This window comes from Calliphora vicina, chromosome X, assembly GCF_958450345.1.
Source record: "Calliphora vicina chromosome X, idCalVici1.1, whole genome shotgun sequence".
Lineage (NCBI taxonomy): Eukaryota > Metazoa > Arthropoda > Insecta > Diptera > Calliphoridae > Calliphora > Calliphora vicina.
The window spans coordinates 6,719,447-6,739,385 of record NC_088785.1 but is presented as its reverse complement, the minus strand read 5'-3'; the positions used below and the strand labels follow the sequence as shown (position 1 = coordinate 6,739,385).

Genomic DNA, 19,939 nt, shown 5'->3' with positions numbered 1-19,939 from the left:
TATAATAATTTGACATACATTTTTTATATTAATTTATATTTACACGTACGTATTTTAATTTCAGCTGCACCGAAATTGAACGTTCCACCAAGATTCCGTGACACTGCCTACTTCGACAAAGGTGAGAACGTTGTGGTTAAAATTCCATTCACTGGTTTCCCCAAACCTCGTATTCATTGGGTACGTGACGGCGAAAATATAGAATCTGGTGGACACTACCACGTTGAGACCAAGGAACGTCACGCCATATTAACAATTCGCGATGGTTCTCGCTTGGATTCAGGTCCTTATAGAATAACGGCCGAAAATGAGTTGGGTTCCGATACGGCCATTATTAAAATTCAAATTAGCGACCGTCCAGATCCGCCACGATTCCCTACCGTTGAGAGTATTGGCATCGATTCGTTGTCGCTTAGTTGGAAGGCTCCAGTATGGGATGGTGGTAGTAACATTACAAACTACTTGGTAGAAAAACGTGAACATCCACTATCATCATGGCTACGTGTGGGCAATACTCGTTTCACCACTATGGCTGTTACGGGATTGACACCGGGCAAAGAGTATGAATTCCGCGTTTATGCTGACAATGTCTATGGTCGCTCAGACCCTTCGGACGTAAGTACATTAATCAAAACCAAGGATGCCATTAAAAAGAAGCCCACAGAACGTAAATGGGAAATCGATGCAAATGGCAAGAAGGTGCGTGGCAAAGCCGATGGACCCATCAAGGATTACGATTCATATGTCTTTGATATATACTCGAAATATGTTCCACAACCTGTGGAAATTTCGCACTACAGTGTATATGATAAATATGACATTCTCGAGGAAATCGGTACCGGTGCTTTTGGCGTAGTCCACAGATGCCGCGAACGTAGCACTGGCAATATTTTCGCTGCCAAATTCATACCCGTCTCACATGCTGTTGAAAAAGATCTAATTCGTCGTGAAATCGACATAATGAATCAACTACATCATCAGAAGTTAATTAACTTGCACGACGCCTACGAGGACGATGATGAAATGGTTTTAATTTTGGAATTGTAAGTACATACTATTTTCAAAAATACATACATATTAGAAATACTATAAGTATATGAATCCGTAATAAATTAATTCTTATTATTGCTATTTTAGTTTGTCTGGTGGAGAACTTTTCGAACGCATTACCACCGAAGGTTATCGCATAACTGAAGCAGAAGTTATTCACTATATGCGTCAAATTTGCGAAGGTATCAGACACATGCATGAAAAGAATATAATTCATTTGGATATCAAGCCAGAAAATATCATGTGTCAAACCCATACTAGTACAAATGTAAAATTAATTGATTTCGGACTGGCTACACGACTAGACCCCAATGAGGTAGTCAAAATAACAACAGGCACTGCAGAGTTTGCAGCACCAGAAATAGTCAACCGTGAACCTGTCGGCTTCTACACAGACATGTGGGCTACTGGAGTCTTAACATATGTCCTGCTTAGTGGTCTTTCACCATTTGCCGGCGATAACGATATCCAAACACTGAAAAATGTGAAGGCTTGTGATTGGGACTTTGACATGCAGGCCTTCCGTCACATTTCCGAGGAGGGTAAAGACTTTATACGCAAATTGCTGGTGGCTAACAAAGAGAAACGTATGACTGCACATGAGTGCCTGTTACATCCCTGGCTAACCGGTGACCATAGCGATCTTACACAGCAAATTGCACGCGATCGTTATCTAGCATTCCGCGATAAACTTCGCAAGAAGTACGAGGACTTTGGCAAATACTTATTGCCTATTGGTCGCCTCTCGGAGTACTCTTCACTGCGTAAACTACTCATGGAGAAATACAAAATTCATGACACTTCCTTTGATCGTCGTCAAGCAGCTCCTCGCTTTGTAATACGCCCCTCATCCCAATTCTGTTACGAGGGACAAAGCGTTAAGTTCTACTGCCGTTGTATAGCCATTGCTACGCCCACACTCACCTGGACACACAACAATGTAGAGCTGCGCCAAAGCGTCAAGTTTATGAAGCGGTATGCCGGCGATGACTACTACTTTATTATTAATCGTGTAAAACTCTCAGATCGCGGTGAGTATATAATCCGCGCCGAAAATCACTATGGATCCCGCGAAGAAGTTGTTTTCCTAAACGTTCAACCACTGCCAAAGGAACAGCCTAGATATGTCCATGAATCGACACCTGTTCGCCGCCGTGAACCTCTGCCATACACGTTCTGGCAAGAGGAATCCGAATCGGCTCCCAGTTTTACATTCCTGTTACGCCCACGTGTTATGCAGGCTCGTGATACCTGCAAGCTTCTTTGCTGTCTCAGCGGAAAACCAGTTCCAACCGTGAAATGGTACAAGGATGGTCGCGAACTAAACAAATACGAATATGCCATGACTCATTCGGACGGTGTGGTCACAATGGAAATCATTGACTGTAAGCCTTCAGATTCGGGTAAATACACTTGCAAGGCTACAAATTGCCATGGAACTGATGAAACCGAATGTGTCGTCATTGTAGAAGGTAAATAAAATGTTAATTTTCAAGTGTTTTAAAGTATTAAGTTACATACTGTTACCTTAATATAGAAAGACTCGTGTTTTTTTAAGTCGAGATTTTTTTGACTAAATAAAAGAAAATCTGGCTTACAAAAAAAAACTGGAGTTAGGGCCTTTCTATATTAAGGTAACGGTATGTTGAAACTAGACTGAAATTATATGAGGTTTATAGAGCATTAATTTAAACTAATTATTTTAAATCAGTCTATACATTAAACAAAACCTTAAAATATTTGCAAAAAATTACAAAAGTTCAAATATGTTTGTATAGCTACGTATACACGGTTGTCATATTCTTACAATATTGTCAGAAAATGTTCAATAAATGGTTAACACCCATATGTTTCAACATAAGTTCTAATGGTTGTGTTAACCATTTTATGAGCATGTTCGGACAATATTGTAAGAATATGACAACCGTGTATACGTAGCTTATCAACTCGAAAATGTTTGATAGGACATTTTTGTCCATTACGAAACATTTTTAAGAATTCGTCTCCTCAAATAAACTAAACTTTAATTTTAGTTGGGAACAGTAGTGTATAACATAATGAAATGGGTTATTTATGAAAAAAAGTGAACAAATAATATAATTCCGCAAGATTTTATATCTTATTTACATTCAGTTGGCTCCATCAATCCGTCAATATATGATATATAAATAGATACTAAAATTAATTCACAATTGTAAATATATAATTTAAGTACTGTGTCGATCTAGCGATGTCTGTCGATCGATTGTCTGTCCATGTCATCAATATAATTTTTTTTTTAAACAAACACAAACTGCGAAGCGTTTTGCTTGTCTGCAGATATACCCAGAGTCTCCGCAACCCTCAGATTAATAGTTCAGCACAATATCGACTGATCTATCGGGGCACTCTAAATATAGGCCATTAACATACACAATTATGGCCTATGATATGATAGAAAATCATTATCAAAAACACTTTATACGAAATTTTGAAAAACTTCTATCAATAATTGAAAGTAGCTCTCTCATTTTCTACCGAAATATGTTTATTAAATATAATTTATAATTTGCTTAGCTCTCAAAGGTTGGAAAATAACTATGTATTTCATAAAATATGGTAAGAATTGAATACAAAATTTCATTGAATTCGATTCAAAATACAATATATATTCCATTCAATGTATAAAATGACTTTATTGGCAAATTATATGAGTATATTATTATTATTGTTATTATTATTATTATTATTTAATAACAAACAACAGGTAATTATATAGTCGGTCTTATCCGACTATACTTTCATACTTCTTTTTTTAAATTTTTTATTCTTATATTATAACAAAACTTTATATAATTCTTTTTTGAATAGGAGAATGGGTTACACCTGAGCAGGCAGAACTTGCTCATAATTTCTTATATTCAGGAGGTAAAGATATTTTAAAGGAAAACAAAACTATGTTTTTATTATCCTAACCTTTAATTTTCCCTAAATTTCGATTAAAACAGTAATTATCCTATTTTAAATATACCTACAATATTTTCCTACGTTATTTTGTAATCCCACTCCCAGTTATTAAAACAAATGTGTAAATATTCTATTAACCCTTTAAACCAACAATAAATTATTGAAACCAAAAAAAAACTAATATAAATATTGAAAATACTCAAACTAACTCATGTAGCCCTACTAGCTAAAGTTGTACGTCGCATGCATTTTAATATATAAGGGGCATTTACATACATCATATATTGAAATAGTCTTATAAAAATGCAAATGGAAAATACTGCAGCTGTTTTCTGCACTCCAACAACCAAATACAAAGGATTGCAATTTTCGCACCTTGGCAACACTCAACTCTTTTAGCGTTCATCAGATTCGCTCTCTCTCCAATCTCTTTCTTTTTACGTATGGTGAAATTAAAATAACACAGAAAGTGAAAGAAAATAGAAAAATAAACGAAAAACAAATTACATATTTAAATAATGTTGCCATATTGTAAATATGGAAAATATTTGTTTGTAACTAATTTATTGTGAATTAAAGTAAATCGAATATGTTACATGCATCACAAATATAAAGAAAATTGTTTTCAGCATTGCAAAAATACATTAGATATTGTCGTAATCTGTACGAATAGCTACACCCAGCGAAAAAATGAACACATCCGTGTACAATTTGACACCATTCGGTGTCAATAGTGTATAAACCCTGTATGTGTACAAATTGTACACGAACGGTGTCAATTTGACAACGAAAAAATGACACCATTCCGTTGCCGAATTGACACCATCCGTTGTCGATTTGACAACGTTCGTGTACGATTTTATAACAGACCGTTGACAATTTGTCACCGTTTGTGTATGATTTGATACCAAACCGTTGCCAATTTGACACCATAAGTTGATACCGTTCGTGTACGATTTGACACCTGACAATTTTTCCTTTCTATTTTTTGGTAATTAATATAAATAACAACATTGTTACTGTTGTGAACTATTTTTTGTTAGTTTTCTTTTTATTGAATTAAATAAATTTTGAAAATAAACAATTGTACTTCTTTTTACTCAATTGTACTGCTTTTTTAACTTCGATGTACGTTTTTTGACAATTTCAAAGCTGGCAAGCCTAACGTTAATACTTAAATATAAAAACTATAAGTTTCCATTTGGAGTTGTATGTCGTCACTGGATTCGGTGGTCTTCTCTGCCTGGATCTTCACTGACTTCACTGCCTGGATCTTCATCTGCATCAAAACAAATTCGCAATCAAACACAATTACACTTTCTTTTATATTTTGGTTTTTAAACCATTTATTTGCATCACTATTACCATTCACTACTTTAAATTTTTTAATGTAAATAAAATTAAAACACACTTATAAAAAGCAACTCACGTTGAAATGCGTCGCGAATAATTTGACAACATTGCTTTGTCGATTTGTACCCGTTTGTTTACAAATTGTAAACGTACCGTGTCAAAATGACACCAACCGTTGTCGATTTTACAACATCGTTTTTCTGTAATGTATGACATTTTAACTAGATTATGTATATGCTCATGTATGTAAATGCCCAAGGAATTCTAGCGATTACCGACTACAAGTTTATATGTACATACAATATATAGTAAAAATCAGTAATAAACTTAAATATATTTTTCATTAACTTTGTTATTTAGATCGCAAATATATTGAACATCCTCTTAAACCAGTGCCACCACCAATCATAACTAGGACACAATTTAGTTCCGCTTCACATAATTCAAGCTCATTTTCTTCATCGACAACACGACAGAATGAGACTTCTTCCAGTTATTCATCAACCAATCAAAACTACTCATCCAGCAGCAACAAGGTAAGTACCAAATTCTTATTGTGGTATTGATAATTAGGTTTTTGTTCGGTATAAAAATCCGGTGGAAGTTATCATACATATTAGTATTAAAACAATTGCGATCGTATCATGTTATTTTAAGCAGTATCGTAGAATTTCTTAACACTTACATACTTATCTACCATTTTCAGACTGTCAATAACAATACAAGTTCCTATTCAACGACAAACAATAGCATTTCTAACAAAAAGAAATATGCCGCCAGTAGCCTACAAACACCCGGAAGTCCCTCTAGATCGCGTAGTGCCACTAAGGAATTAATACGTAAGCTAAAATGTAAAACATTTGAATATTGCTTTATAATAATTTGTATTTGTATGGATTTCTAGTGCCACCAGATGATTCTTTAATGTGCAAGCCAGAATTTACCAAGCCCTTGCAAGACATGAGCATACGCGATGGCGATCAATTGGTATTGACATGCCATGTGAAAGGTGATCCCGATCCACAAATTACTTGGTCGAAAAATGGTAAATCTATTGCATCCTCCGACATAATGGACTTGAAATACAAGAATGGCATTGCCACACTAACCATACACGAAGTTTTCCCCGAAGATGAAGGCGTTTACACATGCACAGCCACAAACTCTATTAGCGCTGTGGAAACCAAGTGTAAATTGACTGTCAAACGTAGGTTTTCTTAAGATTTTTTAATAATTTTATGATATCTTAACATATTTGTGCATTTTTTTTTATTTAAATATTAGCTTTGGATAAAAACTCTAGCAAACGTTTAATTAGCAGCGATAAGCCACCCAGAATTGTAAGTCACTTGGAATCGCGTTTCGTAAAAGACGGTGACATGGTAACATTGGCATGCCGAATTATTGGAGCCGAAAACTTTGATGTCGTATGGCTACACAATAACAAAGAAATTAAGCCCAGCAAAGACTTCCAATACACTCAGGAGGCAAACATTTACAAACTACAAATAGCCGAAATCTTCCCCGAAGATGCTGGTACTTATACCTGCGAGGCTTTCAACAATGCTGGTGAATCCTACAGCACCTGCACCATCAATGTTATTGTTCCAGGCGAAGAGCAAAAGCAGCCCTGTTTCGACAAATTCCCCACCTCAGTAACGGTTCAAGAAGGTGAAACTGCTAAATTCGAATGTGAAACCCAAGAGGAACCTTTACAACTAACTTGGCTTAAGGATGGCAAACAAGTAAATGAATCCAGCTCACGCTACACCTACACCAAGGAGGATGGCAATCGCTACACCTTCACTATAAAACAATGTACAATGGATGATGTTGGTCAATACCAAGCTAAATCAATTGGCAAAAAAGGTGAAACATTTGCCGCTTTCTCCGTCAATGTATTTAGTACCGAATCATAAATCAAACGAATAACGATTACTTAATATTATTATTATTATTGTAACTGTAAATATACATACACACATATACATGTAGTTTTTTAACCCAAACAAGAGAACGAAATAACGGCGATCATATTTAAGCTCTCACGTAATTAGATAAACATACATATTTACATTATATATACATATATACATATATGCATTTCTCTTGTTAAACAAAAACAAACAAACAAATTCGCTCTCACAATCTCTCCCTATAGAGTTCTCTTTTTGTTATTTATTTATATATATATATATATATGTACATATACATATATATTTTGATTTAATTTATTAGTATAAATTTTATATTACTTTTGTAGTCAAATTGTGTTATAAAAACGCATCAGCGCTTCTATCAGTTATCCTCCTTTAGCTGTTTTATTTAACTGCTGATTTTGATTTGGTTTTCTTTTGGCTCTTTATTAAGTGGCATCCTCAACTCTAAATAAAGATACTCTCTCTATAAATGTTATACATACAACTATATATCTCTCTCTCTCTGTTAAACATGAACATCTATTTGCTAAATCAAATCAAAACAAAATCTCATAAAAATCACTAAAGGATACAACTGACACATTTAAAGGAACAAGCGAATATTTAATGTATTAAAACGAATATTTATAACATTTTATTTTGTTTTGCGTATGGCGCATTAAATATAAAAAAATGTCTAATAAAATTTAATAAATACAACAGTGTTTCATTTCTGCTACAACAGTATAAAATAGGATTTAAATAAATCTAAATTTTTCTCCAAAAAAAAAAAAATACAAAATTCGGAAATTTGTTTTTTTTTTATTTATGCTAAAAAAATATTTTTATAAACTCAAAATGCCAAGACAATTTTTCTTAAATTTACAGTTCATAAAAATTATTTTTAAAAAATAAAAGATTTTGAATCAAGATAAAAGTTTTGTCAACTCAAAATTTAAATTGAAACATAATGAAAGACATAACTGTGTTTTTTAGCAACAGTTAACAACAAAAAAATACACTGATATTGTTTTAATAGATAAACAACTGTATTATGCATAGTTTAAGCATGTTAATCCGAAAAATGAATTTTGAGTTATGTCACTTTTGAACTGGGTGTGCGATTTGATAACATTTTCATGTTTCTAAAAAGCAAAAAGCTTCTAAAATTTACCATTTTGGCAAAAATTTCAAAATCTTTTTGTGAAACTACCAAATACGACAAAAATCTGAACAAAACAACTATTATGTCAAACGTACATTTAAAGTGAAAAAAGTCAAAATAAATCGTTAACAGCCCTATAAGTATGATTTTGGGCAAGTTTTCATTTTCAATTCGATGCATTCGCATGGGACAAATACAGAAGTAATTTTCGCTGCCAACAATTCAATCATTGCAACATAAGTAAGTAGTCCAATTGGAATATTCCAGGTATATTTCACTTTTCACTTTTTCCATTTGTTTGTTTAAATTATATGCTTATATAAAGTGTTTTTCAACAGGGACGCTACAAAAATAGACCGATAGGGACAGCAAACGACGCCATATTTATTGCCGCTCTTTTGGCATTTCTCTTTAGTAAGGTTTGCCATTTCATAATGGAAATATATACGAGCCAACAACGAGTCGAAATTATTAAAATTTACTACCGAAATTCGGAGTCAGTGGCCTCAACGTTAAGAGCGAAAAATCATCTTCAGCGATGTGGCTCATTTCTGGCTGAATGGCTTCGTCAATAAGCAAAATATGCGTTATTGGTCAGACAGCAATACACACGTATTCCATGAGTCATCATTGCATCCCGAAAAAATTACGGTTTGGTGCGGTTTATGGGCCGTCGGCGTCATTATTTTTGGCCCCAATTGGATGATATGGACTTGGAGGACATGTGGTTCCAACAAGACGGCGCCACAAGCCTCACAGCGAATGTCACAATCAATTTAATGGAAACCAAGTTTGGAGAACGTGTTATCTCACGAAATGGTCCAGCCGATTTGCCGTCTCGGTCGTGCGATTTGACGCCGTTAGACTATTTCCTGTGGGCCTACGTCAAGTCTATGGTCTATGCCAACAAGCCAGCGACGATTGATGAATTTCGAACGTGAAATTGCAGCAGTATCGGCCGATTTATGCTTGAAAACTGTCGAAAATTGGGTTTAGCGTCTGGACTTCTGCAAGAGTGCCCGTGTAGGCCATGCAAAAGAAATCGAGTTCCATACATAATGGCATCGAACGTACTTTCACAGGAATAAAGAATTTCATTGATATCCAAAACCGTTTTTGTTTTATTTAAGAAAACTTTTGTAGCGCTCTTATTGAAAAACCCTTTATAAAGGAATGCTTTTCAATCTGATCAGACGGCATAAGTTATATTTTTACCCCCTTTATGTGTTAGTTATTTACAATCGCATAGTTTCTTATGCATTATTTTTTTGACACTTTGTACCCTCAGATTTTTGAGATCAAGTGACAATGAATAATGTCTCTCTTTAAGAATTGTTTATGCACGTTATACAATAGCTACTCCTTAAATGAGGAGCCGCAGAACAAAAGGTACTTTTTGGGAAAATGAGTTTTGTTTATTTCGCCCCCTTAAAAAACAGTATGAACCTGGAAATGGTAACAAGTTTCTTACTTATCAATAGAAACATTTAACTGCCATAAGTCACCATATTGAATATTAAGGATGTTTGATATAAAACCATTTAAAAAAAAGAACCTTTTTGTGGAGTTTTTACTTGTTTAAATATTTATATATCAAATCAAATAGCCTATAATTTTTATGTTTTTGAGTTTTTAAAAATTTTACTTTATATAAATTTGTATAATTTTTGAATTAGAAAGAAGTCTATCAACAAATATAAGTTTTTCTTTCTACATTTACGTTATGTACCATAATTATTAATATCTCGCTATTTTAATAAATAAACAATTTAATACCGTTTAATTATCAACAATTTTATTCAATTTGCTTGAAACTTGTCAAATCCATATTTGTGGTCCCGATCTGTTTGCTAAGTCCTCTTTTGGCTTTCTGTGAGGACGTGGGATATTTTGAAGAAATCTTGTTCACTATTGTTCGCAAGGTTCATTGATTTAAATATAGCTAATAATCGAATGCAACTGAGAAATCGAATCATTATGCCACTAACACGCTCCACACAACGATCAAACAAACGATGCTAGCAGCTCTATAGTCAATATTCCAGAAGATAGTACATCTGAAACTAGTAATGTTGTGTCTGCCGAATTTCCCCAGGCGATCACACTAACACCTTCCCAACCAAACCCATCATTAAATTTACCCGATTGCTTAGAACAGGTAACATTGAATTTAAACAAAAGTGTGAAAATGATGCAGCATCAAATTTGTGCCATACAAACTATGGTATTGTAAAATAATTTAGAAACCCAAAAGTCCATCTAATCGTTAACAAACGAAATTAGAAATATTTCTACGCATAACAACAATGACCAACACATTTATCCACTAAATGCTCAAACGTCAAGGCCGAATAATTTTATATCAGATCAAAGCAATTGCACAGATCCCCCAACTCAAATCGAAGCTTAAAGATTGTATAAAAAGACTTAAAAAGCTCTTGGAATTTCGAAAAATGGAATCATTGAATAAATATTTAGAAAGCCTGGACGCAACCCCGCAATCGGATTCTTAATTATGGCGAGCAACAAAAAGTCTTAAAAGACCTGTCATATGTAAGCCCCCCTTGCGAAATTCAAGTGGTGGTTGGGCAAGAAATGATACTGAAAAAGGGAATGTGTTTGTTAATCATTTGAAAAACGTATTTACACCGAACACATCAAATGAAGCAATTGAGTTGCCACCTGTTGTACCCCATTTTGGAGCAGTCGTACCTCTACGTTTTGAGATTCGAGAGATCGAAAAGGCTATTGTTGATTTAAACTCCAAGAAAGCACCTGGTATTGACAAAATCAGTAACAAGATGCTTATGGAGCTACCCCGGATAGCAATAAAAATAATTCTTTTTATTTTTAATGCTATATTACGCCTTGAATATTATCCTCCAGAATGGTAGGTTTCACTGGTTACCATGATACCTAAGCCGGGAAAAGATCACACAAAAGTAGAATCATACAGACCAATAAGCCTATTGTCTAATATATCAAAGCTATTTGAGAATATACTCATGAACAAGTTGTACCCGATGTTAATTGAAAACAATTGTATTCCGAATCATCAATTTGGTTTTAGAAGAAAACACAGTACTATCGAACAAACCCAAAGACTTGTAAATATTGTATTTCTCAAGCGTTTGATAAAGTATGGCATGATGGTTTAATATACAAACTGAGTCAAAATTTACCCGCAAACACACATAAGCTATTGGAAAGCTATTTAACTGGTCGAACATTTAAGGTTAAAGAAGGAGACTTTTTAAGTAGTCCCCAACCCATTGAAGCTGGAGTCCCCCAAGGCAGTATCCTGGGGCCCTTTTTATATTTGATATATTTGTCTGATATGCCAACTAACAATCGCACTCATACATCAACATTTGCTGATGATACTGGAAAAGTCATATAGATGCAAAGTTGATTCAAATGAAATTGAAATCAATTCAAATTAATTGGCTTATTGGTAGAATCTCTACGCTTAGTTTAGATTGTAAAATGCAGTAAATGTTTAAAAAAAATATCAGACCTAATCCAAAGAATAGAAGGAAGAATGCCAATTTAATAAAAGCTAAATGAATAAACAATTTTTCGTCCGGCACTGGCTGGACTAATTAAATTATAATTATTAGATATAAGATTTGAAGTACTTGTTGTTAGTTCATGAATGAAGATACAATAAATAAAAAATAAAATTGAAAAAAAAAGATCCAAACATTAACGTTAGAAATAGACCACCCATTACATTCCAACTTTCTACTTCGGCTAACGTATTATCGACTTCAAATGTAACTATCGATCTGGCAGAACCGTACTAACGTCCAGAACAATTAATTAAGTCACAAATACACAAAATTCGTTCCTTGAATCCGGTAGAAGAGACTCTCTGATCGTATTCGCTAATAAAGTTACAAATATGACTACGTTTTTAGAATCAGTAGGAGGAAATTATCACTTGATAAACCCAATGCTATTAAGCGAACTTGTTTTAAAGTTGCCCATGTCAAGACGTCTTCAATGGGCTGATAAATGTTTAAACATGGACCAATGCCTACAATTATTGATTTTTCAAATTGTCAGTTCGTATAAAGGAAAATATTATCAATTATCATGAACTATGTGTAAACAAAATTATATTTTGATCCGACTCACATACTGTAATTCGACGGATATATTCAGATCATCGAAAATATAAACAATATGTTGCAAACAGGGTATCTGAAATTTTAGAAAGTTCCGATGAAACTCAATGGCATTGGTGTTCAACCTTGAATAATCCTGCAGATAAAGATACCCGATTTATATTTCCTATTAATTACAATCCTGATGGTAGGTGGAAAAACGGGCCAAAATTTCTTTTGGATGGAGAGGAAAGGTGGCCAGTCCATTGCGACACGTCAACTACAGAAAATAAATCAAATGACGAATTAAACACAAAATATTTCGCTATGGTCTCAACTATGTACATATGTAGACGTAATTGATAACGTTATTAATCGTTCTTCAAAATATTTAAGGGTTCGAAGACATGTTGCTTGGATATTAAGATTTGTAGGCAACATTCACCGAAAACACCTTAAAAGAAATGGAGAATTAACGGTCGATGAAGAATCGTGTGCGGAATTAATAATTATTCGACATATTCCAATGAAATACTTTTCCGAAGAATACGCATGCTTGAAATCATTTGTAGCAATCCCGAAGTCAAGTGAGCTCTTGACAATGAATCGATAGCATCATTAGAGTTGGTGGTCGACTTGACAACGCTTCATTTCTTCCCGAATATACTAGAAGACCTATTTTACTCTCTTCTGATCGTTGATCATTATCATCAAAAAAATTGTCATCAAAACTTTTTAAAGGTCATATGTGATGTTAGAGAAAGGTTTTGGATACCATCAATTCGAAGACTAGTGAAGAATGTTGAAGCAAAATGCTCTCTATGTAAATTAAGAAAGGCAAGACCTCAACAACCTCAAATGAGTACACTACCTAAAGATCGAATAACACCTTTCGGAGTAGACCTCTTCGGACCATTCGATATCAAAAACAGAAAAGCGATGGGTGGCCTTGTTTGACAGTAAGAGCTGTTCATTTAGAAGTGGTGAATAACTTATCTTCAGATTCATTTGTTCTCTGTATTAGGAATAAAATGGATTTTTAATACCCCTTGTGATCCCAGTTCCAGTGGAGCATGGGAACGATTGGTACAATCGATAAAAAAAATTGGCTGTATTAATGAATGAGGTAGCACCTAAATTAGATATCTATTGATCGAAGCAGAAAATATAGTTAATTCGAGACGGTTAACTCACATTCCCACAAGTCCTCAAGATCCGGAACCGTTGACTCCAAACCATTTTTTGTTACAACAAATTCTACTCAAACTCCAAGCGAATTCTAAAAAAGATTGCTAAATATGCGAAAACAATGGCGAATACTTCAGAATTTAAAGAACGGTTTTTGGATACGTTGGATAATAGAATACTTGACTGACCTAACTCGCCGTGTAAAGTGGTGTTTGCCTACAAGGTCATTGGAAGTTGGGGAAATAGTTCTTGTATGCGATATAGATCAATCAAGATCAAAATGGAGACGTGGGCGAATCCTAAAAACATATTGCGGTAGTGATGGCACTGTGCGATCAGCAGATATTAAAACTATCGATGGTATTTTCAAAAGACCTGCATCAAAACTAGCACCTTTAGACTTGGACGATGCCTAATGGTGAATTTCCCTAAGTCAATTCACGGGGTTGTGGATTGAATTGTTTAAATATTTTTATATCAAATCAAATAGCCTATAATTTTATGTTTTTGAGTTTTTAAAAATTTTACTTTATATAAATTTGTATAATTGTTGAATTAGAAAGAATGTAAGTACATTTTGTTAAAAACAAAATTAAAAAGTATGTTTTTTATGAGTTTTTTTTAACGATAATATTTTAAATGGATGTTTTTAATCCTGATCTAATATATTGTTACGTTTTAACCTTTTCAAAACGTTTTTTTATTTAGTTTATATAAACCGGATACTTTTGATTGCAAATAAAAGCCGTTTAGTAGTTTGAAAATTGTAACAACTCTTTATTTATTTAAAATGTACAACAACAAAATTAAATAGTCACTCAATGTTTTATTTTATACACGTTTATAAATTCTCAGAAATGTAGACACACTTTATAATGTACACGAATTCACTTGAAAAACACAGCACTCTTTAAGGCACTCAGTTGATGTTTATTTGAAAAGCGTCTCTGATAAACTCACTAACGACTGCAACCTCTGCCACTATTTATAACAGTGATGTTCAAAAATAAAAATGAAGATGTATTGGTGAGAGAGCTACCCAGCAAACATAATGTCAAACACTTAAAATAAGAATAAAATAAAGAATGTTTAGATTTAGAATTTTTGCCAGATATAACCAATTTATTAAATGAATGTAATATAAATTTTAAGGATATGAAAGAAAATACATTATACGGCCTAAATTCTCTCAAATTGTTTATTTATTTTTGACTTTGTCTTTTTTGTGTTCAATTGTAATTGAAACGCGTGTGTTTGCTATGCTTCATCCAAAAACCAACCAACAACAATGCTTAATGAATTTCTTTAAAAAGTGAGACATTTGTTACGCTCTTTAAAAGAGCGTAACAAATGTGTGTACATTTTTTAAACAATTGTTGTATGGGATGAACATCACTGATTTATAACACTGCCATCTGCACTCTAGATTTCTCTTTAACTGTCTAGACTCTAGAGCCATGGTAGGCGTTCATATTGTTCAGGTTACGATGATTTTCGTCAAACAACCCGAATGTGAACAAAAGAGCGTAAAAATACACACATTTCATTCAGTTTCTTGATGTTGTTGTGGATATTTCATTTTTTACCCAAAAGAGCACAGAAATTAAATGCCTCTTTTTGCCTACCAAAAAGAGGCATTTGCAGGGAAAGGCAAAACATGGGCGCAAAAGAATATTATTTTTGGTCAGTGACAAATTTTACAATAACAAATTACATTAATACCGACTTTTTACTGTTTACATTTTAAAAGAAAGAAGAAGAACATGACAATACTCAGTATATTTATGAATTTTAAAATCATCGGTTGTGTTAAATAAAAAGTGTGTGTTTTAACTTAAGTTCAAATTAAATAGTGATAAATAATGTTTTATTAAATAATTAGTGATTAATTTAAATTATATTTGTAATTGAAGTGTTTCTTAAAAGTGTATCAATAAATAAAGTTTTTTTTAAAGGTATAGAGTTAGTGCAATAACTATTGAACTTTTTTTTTTTTAAATGTAAATACGTATTCCAATTAATTAGTGAAACATATTTTATATAATTTTTAATACTCTAATTTTTAATTAAAGTCATATTAAGTTAAGTTATATCATTATTTTATTTATTTTTAATGTAAATAAGTACATGCATAGTGTTTTCATAACTGGAATGCAATAAAATATTTCCATTTTAATGCAAGAAGCAGAATTGGAAACATTATCTTCTTTCTGGACACTTTTTAGACATAAATTTAGATATAATAATACACTAGATAGAATTGGTAGGTATCATATGCGTGGCACGTTTTTTCCCGCACTGTGACACTATTACGATAAGAAAGCGATATCATATTCGATGAGTTTCAACTTCAACATGATACGTTTGGGACACTTTTTGGATAGTAATTGTTGTCAGTTTCAGTGCACCTACAAACACACAAATACAAAAACTGAAAAAATAAAGAAAAAGTCATACACCAGTGCTCATGCGTATTCCTAGTTGTCTCGTTGAGTGGACAACGACTACTAAAATGTAAGAGCATAAGAATACGTGTGATTTTATTTTCCACAATTGTGGTATGGGCTGCGCATTACTGTTTCGAATACATACGCCATCTGTAGTTTACTTTCTACAATGTTCTTTAACTGAATATTCAAATTCGAATATACGGTCGCAGCAAACAGCGTTGCCAACTTACGATCAATGGTCAACTGAAAGCTTTTATTCAATGTTAATAATGCCCACAGATATGTTATAGTTTGCTATTACAGCACTGTTATTTGAAAGCATTTCTACTGTAGCATAAACCATATGTCAATTATACCGACAGAATATTGAAATGCAAAAGAAATAATATCATGTTACAGAAACGATAAAACAGTAAACACTTTGTGTGTTGTATTGATCGTCCCTTCATTTTTATGTGATTCTTGCGTTCAATGTTCTGTCCAACTGCTACATTCTCCACTTTAGGTTAAAATGCAATGTAAGCATTAATTTAGTATATAATCAATGAAATTTTAATAAATGGACACACTTTGCATTACCAACTCTGAGCTGCAATTTAGCTCGAGCAAAGTGGAATAGAAATAAAATAACTTTTGTTTTTTTCTACTCCTATACGAATTCAAACAGCGTTGCCAACTTACGATCAATGGATAAGATATGTTACAGTTTGCTATTACAGCACTGTTATTTAAAAGCATTATGCTACTTTTAAATCAGCCCTTAAAATCGTTATATTTAAATTCAAGTACAATTTCGTAACAATATAAACCAATTACACATTGAAATTAAATATTTTTTTTTCGTTTTTTACTAGTGTTGTACGTTTTATTAAGTACAAATTTGTTTAAAGTCCATTTACTTAGTAAAAAAATTAAACAAATTTTGCTGACTTGATTGTTTCTAGAAGATTTCAGCCCAAATTTTTGATAAGATGCTCCTCAAATATCCTGGCTGTGTGTTGTCTTGCTGAAAGACCCATGCAGTTACAAGACCTAAAAATTGTCTTTAAAAATTTGTAAGCAGTCTCGGCTGTTAATTGTACTTTCTATGAATACAAGATTGCCAGATCCTGCAGCTGACATACGCCCCCACTAGAAAATCTACCGCTAAACTAAAAAAAGGGTTTTGTTATGGAAAACGTCATCTTTCATTTGCATTAGGTTTCATCCCATTCCTATTTTGGTTGTTGTACTGTGTAATTAATTTAGCTGTCATTTCATACACCTAGTGGCCTTAAAATTATGCTACAAGTTAGAAAAATTCAATTGAAGATAAGATAAGAAATATCGCGATGTATTTTAGTTGTAAGGAAATTGGACTCATTCGCCTAAATATGGACAAAAAATAGTTTTTCTTGAAAAACGCAAAATTTAAATCGCAGGTACGGAAAAACTGTAAGACGTATTGACATAATTTTTTCATATTTTTATTCCCTATTTTGATCTCAATAAACCCCAATGTGATGATCGAAAAAATCTGTAATTTATTTAACAAAAATTTGAAAAATTTGAAAATGGAGTTTTGAAACAACCGATAAAAAATTTTTTTTTGGCCATACCTGCGAATAGGTTAACGGTATCCTACGAAGACAAAAACTCATATACAAGTAAATATGGACATATTTTAAGTAAAAATGAGCTTTTATTTTAATTTTTCTCGAAATATCTTAATTTTGTTCCTAAATTTTTTGTTCAAGTGGCCTGAAACACGTTAATGATCTGGCGAATTTGTAATAACTTTAAAATTTTTTAATCAAATTTTGTCATTTATATCTCATTACAACGATAATTACGTACATAGTTCGATTCTTTTGCATTCAATTGCAAAAGTATTTATTTAGTAGCAAAAGTTTTTCAAAAACTGAAAAATTTGCATTTTTCTCTAATTTTGGCGATAATACAGTTTTTGGGTCATTTTGAACCAAAGGAGATACAGGGTTAATTTCCAAAATTTTTTTTTAATGTAATATTCATTAATATAAATAAATCTACACATTTCTAGAAAACAATGCAGAAAGTTAACGAGTTTCACCTATTTATTCCATATTAACAGTAAAATTTTGCATATATCTGAACTTTGACCTCGATGCACGTCCAGAAATCGTTGCCCGATTTGGCTCAAATTTTCAGCACTTAACATTTAGGCCTAGTGTCACAATATTCCACCCGGCACTCTTCAAAATTTTAACAAAAATTTTGTTCCATACAACTGATTGTCACTCTAATGTATATGGAAAAACTAAACATAAGGTGCCACATTTCAGAAAAACCATTAACTAATGTTTCTAAGTTTTAATCGTCTTGTCATTGCATGGAACAATTTTTTTGTGACGTTATTTCCAATATTTTGCCATTCTTATAACAGGACTTCTTTATGTTGAGTCTTACCGTGCAACAACAAGCAGCTTGAATTTAAGTACAATGTTCGCGGCAGTGCTGTTAGCAGAATTTAAAGTTGAAGTTCAAGAAACTTCTAAAGTAAACAACGAGCAACTGCTAACTGAAGTTGAAGCTGAAGATCAAGAAACTTCTAAAGCCACAAACGAGAAACTTCAAGAAATTTTGGAGGTTATAAAGAGCAGGGTTGATAATTTTTAAACGCAAGTTAGCAACTTTGACAAATAGTAGACCGACCTAGAGAATGGTCTAGAAAAACAATCCCATGATGTTGATAATAAATTGCACGATCTGGAAATGAAAATTAATAATCTTCAATGCCAAGACGGACCGGTGCGAATTATTTCAAAAACATCTAGTAGAATAAAGGAGCCTAGTTTTGATGGCTGCACACCGTTTAATGTTTTCAAGTTTCCGTTTGATACAGTTGCCATTAGAACCATGTGGAACACCGAAGAATAAGCTATAGAGTTGATATTTTCCTTAAAAGGAAATGCAGCAGTAGTTCTTGAAAGCGTCCCAGCAACAGAAATTGTTATGAAGACATAATGGAGCCGCTTCAACGTAAGTACGATGGCGAACATATTGGAAATAGAACGTTTGCTACAATTGACTTATTCAGGGGAAAACAACCCGTTTTTGGACCATATCAATGTAATGGCATTTGTTAATGGCATTAGCGATCCAGAAATAAAACATGCTGTTTGTGCCACACCTAAACCATCATTTGCTGAAACCGTTTCATTCGCACTGGCACAAGAAACGTCGAAAATAATTTCAAAGCCGCAAATATGCAAGGTGCGAAATCTCGAAGTTGTTACAGAAAAAAGAAATATACTCGACGAATTAAAAAAGGTTTTGGAGGCGTTTAATGAGCAACAAGGTATAACCAAAATCAAATGCTATAACTGCGGTAAAGCTTGTCATATTCAGCGAAACTGCAAAGCAAATTATTGTCAAAATTTAGAAAATTACTATTTGCATCTTGATTATAATTTTCAGTGTATTTCAATTGAATCAACATTTTAAAATCCCATCCCATCTGTTGCACATACTGGTAATAATATAAGATATTCAGTCAACTATTACTACTTACGATATACTGAGCCCTTCTTTTTGTCGGCTTCTATTTATTTATATACACCAGCGTCATCCCATAGCAATTTCGTAACAATAGAAATTCTTCTAGCACGTATTCACTCGGTGTTGGGTATTATATGGTCGATTTTGACAGATTATTCTTTCTTACATTTTTTCATCTATTTTAAATTGTGTCCCACTTTTTGGAACAGTAAAACTTACAATCCTAGTACTAACAAATGT

General features: G+C 33.1%; 1 protein-coding gene across 15 annotated transcripts in view; it reads left to right on the top strand.

Moving 5' to 3' along the window:
• The window catches only part of bent (projectin protein bent), a 110,127-nt gene extending 102,139 nt beyond the window's left edge, over nt 1-7,988 (top strand). For 13 of the 15 annotated variants that reach the window (XM_065514635.1, XM_065514634.1, XM_065514633.1 and 10 more), the window contains 7 exons: nt 65-1,043; nt 1,138-2,522; nt 3,901-3,957; nt 5,710-5,885; nt 6,056-6,188; nt 6,254-6,556; nt 6,634-7,988. In XM_065514635.1, the coding sequence (XP_065370707.1) occupies nt 65-1,043; nt 1,138-2,522; nt 3,901-3,957; nt 5,710-5,885; nt 6,056-6,188; nt 6,254-6,556; nt 6,634-7,268 (3,668 nt within the window). In that variant the 3' untranslated portion in view covers nt 7,269-7,988. The remainder of the gene's footprint in view (nt 1-64; nt 1,044-1,137; nt 2,523-3,900; nt 3,958-5,709; nt 5,886-6,055; nt 6,189-6,253; nt 6,557-6,633) is intronic. The other 2 variants (XM_065514636.1, XM_065514626.1) reach the window with 1 other exon arrangement.
• Nucleotides 7,989-19,939: the final 11,951 nt, after the last annotated feature.